The sequence below is a fragment of the Lycium ferocissimum genome, unplaced genomic scaffold (genome assembly GCF_029784015.1).
Source record: "Lycium ferocissimum isolate CSIRO_LF1 unplaced genomic scaffold, AGI_CSIRO_Lferr_CH_V1 ctg29094, whole genome shotgun sequence".
In the NCBI taxonomy this organism is placed as follows: domain Eukaryota; kingdom Viridiplantae; phylum Streptophyta; class Magnoliopsida; order Solanales; family Solanaceae; genus Lycium; species Lycium ferocissimum.
Window position 1 is genome coordinate 2,960 of NW_026724695.1, and position 2,207 is coordinate 5,166.

A 2,207-nucleotide genomic window follows, 5' to 3' on the forward strand; every position below is an offset into this window, starting at 1 on the left:
TCAAAGCTCAAATATTAAGTCTAACTATATACTATTGGCCAAGGCCTGAACATCCATAGCCAGAGGTCGCTCCCAACCTATAAACATGCTAGGCTACCCATACTCACCGCCTTGTGACTCAAGGCGTCCACCACTATATTTGCCTTGCCTAGATGATAAAGAATCATCATATCATAATCTTTGAGCATCTCTAACTTTGTATTCGCCTCAAATTAATATCCTCCGATTGAACATGTATCAAGACCTTATGATCGGTAAACACCTCACAATGCACACTATACGTAATGCCTCCAAATCTTCAATGCAACAATACCACCGCCGCCAACTTCAAATCATCACCAGTAGTTCTTAACTGTCGTGCGGCTTCAACGCCTAAGCATAGGCTATCACCTTCCCTTATCAAAACACCACCAAGGCCAATCAGCAAAGTATCACAATACACAGTAAAACCATCCCCTTCGACAGGAAGAGTCAGAATAGGGTTTGTAGTCAATAAAGTCTTGAGCTTTTGAAAGCTCGCCTCGCACTCATCAGACCACTGAAAGGGTACATTCTTCTGAGTCAATCTGGTCAAAGGAGATGCAATAGACGAAAACCCCTCTACAAAACGCTGATAGTAGCTAGCGAGGCGACTTAAGCTCGAATCTCTCAGAATCGAAGTAAGCCCGACCCAATCACGAACTATTGTGTCTAATCTTCGGATCTACCATGATCCCATCTTTAGTCACCAGATGACCCAAGAATGCTAGTGAATCAAGCCAAAACTCACACTTCGAGAACTTAGCATACAACTTTCCTTAAGAACTCGAGCACGATCTAATACTACTCGTGCTCGCTCTACTCACGAGAGTATATCAAGATATCATCAATGAAGACAATTATGCAAGAATCCAGCTACCATCTGAAAACACCATTCATCAAACCCATGAAGGTTACCAGGGCATTGGTCAGCCCAAAAGACATAACCAAAAACTCATAATGACCATAACGGGTCCTAAAAGCTGTCTTTGGGATATCCTTCGGGCCTAATCTTTGCGCCCCGGTGATAATCGGACCTCAAACCAATCTTAGAAAGGCCAGGTGCACCTCAAGCTAAAATAAATCAACAATCCGAGTAATAGGATACTTGTTCTTAATGGTCACTTTGTTCAACTGTCGATAATTGATACACATCCTTATGGATCCATCATTCGTCTTCACGAACAACACCGGATCACCCCAAGGAGAAACACTTAGTCGAATAAATCCTTTTCTCAACAAGTCTTGGAATTGTTCCTTCAGCTCTTTCAATTCGTTCGGCGCCATCCGGTAGGGCGGTATAGAAATGGGCTTGGTGCCCGGCTCCAAATCAATAAGAAATGTTTGTATCGAGATCCAGGGAATACGAGGTACGAGGGAAACACCTCGAAACTCCGCAAACCATTCTTGAATCAAGTGGAGGTGTATCAAAACTAGTATCCCTAACATAGGCCAAATACACCAAACACCCATTCTCAACCATACGATGAGCCTTAAGGAATGATACCACTTTCTTTGGCGCACGAATAGTATCCACTCCAACCTAGGGTTCCTGACATAGCTAAGGTAACCGTCTTGCCATGACAATCCAAGATCGCATGATGCGGAGACAACCAGCTCATGCCAAGAATAAAGTCAAAATCTACCATATCTAAGATCATCAAATCAACCTAGGTATCATACCCCATCAAAGTCATAAGACAAGATCGGTACACGCGATCCACCACTACGGAATGCCTAGCAGGAGTAGAAACACTAACAGGAAAATCAAGTGACTCTATTATATCCAAACCTGAAGAAAAATAAGTAGACACGCGGTGAGACCCAGAGCCTGGATCAAATAATCACAGAGGCCGACTAGTGACAGACCGAGATAGTACTTGTAATGACCGCATCCAAAGCCTCTGCCTGTGGTCTTCCTGGAAATGCATAGCAATGAGCACAGCCACCCTCGGCCTGAGAACCTCTGCGACCACCTCCTCGGCCAAACTAAGTGCCACCTCTACCCGAATGAGAATCGCCTCTGCCACTCTGTGCATCGCCTCTAGCTGGCTGTGCCACGGTCCTAGTTCTAGCTCGAAAACACAAAAGTACTGTACGCACTTTTTTGAAAAGATCGGGCTCAAAATTATTGGAAGAATTCTAATCAAAAGAACAAATTCTTTCTTTTTACCTTCCCCGGGGTTTCC

At 44.1% G+C, this 2,207-nt stretch overlaps 1 protein-coding gene across 1 annotated transcript; it reads right to left on the reverse strand.

Annotated features, from left to right (window-relative positions):
• Positions 1–298: 298 nt before the first annotated feature.
• On the reverse strand, positions 299–2,057 carry LOC132043840 (uncharacterized). The gene is made up of 3 exons (XM_059434305.1): positions 1,899–2,057; positions 1,702–1,755; positions 299–703 (listed from the first exon to the last, which is right to left on the reverse strand). Exons 1-3 carry the CDS (start codon positions 2,055–2,057, stop codon positions 299–301), a joined length of 618 nt encoding a protein of 205 aa, XP_059290288.1.
• Between the last annotated feature and the right edge of the window lie 150 nt (positions 2,058–2,207).

What these genes read in the sequence shown, in the direction of transcription:
- LOC132043840 (XM_059434305.1), bottom strand. Translation starts at nt 2,057, where the DNA reads ATGCACAGAGTGGCAGAGGCGATTCTCATTCGGGTAGAGGTGGCACTT. An exon ending in TTTGGATGCGGTCATTACAA is followed by an intron (nt 1,756 to 1,898) that starts GTACTATCTCGG and finishes TACTCCTGCTAG; the next exon opens with GCATTCCGTAGTGGTGGATC. An exon ending in TGTCTTATGACTTTGATGGG is followed by an intron (nt 704 to 1,701) that starts GTATGATACCTA and finishes GGATCATGGTAG; the next exon opens with ATCCGAAGATTAGACACAAT.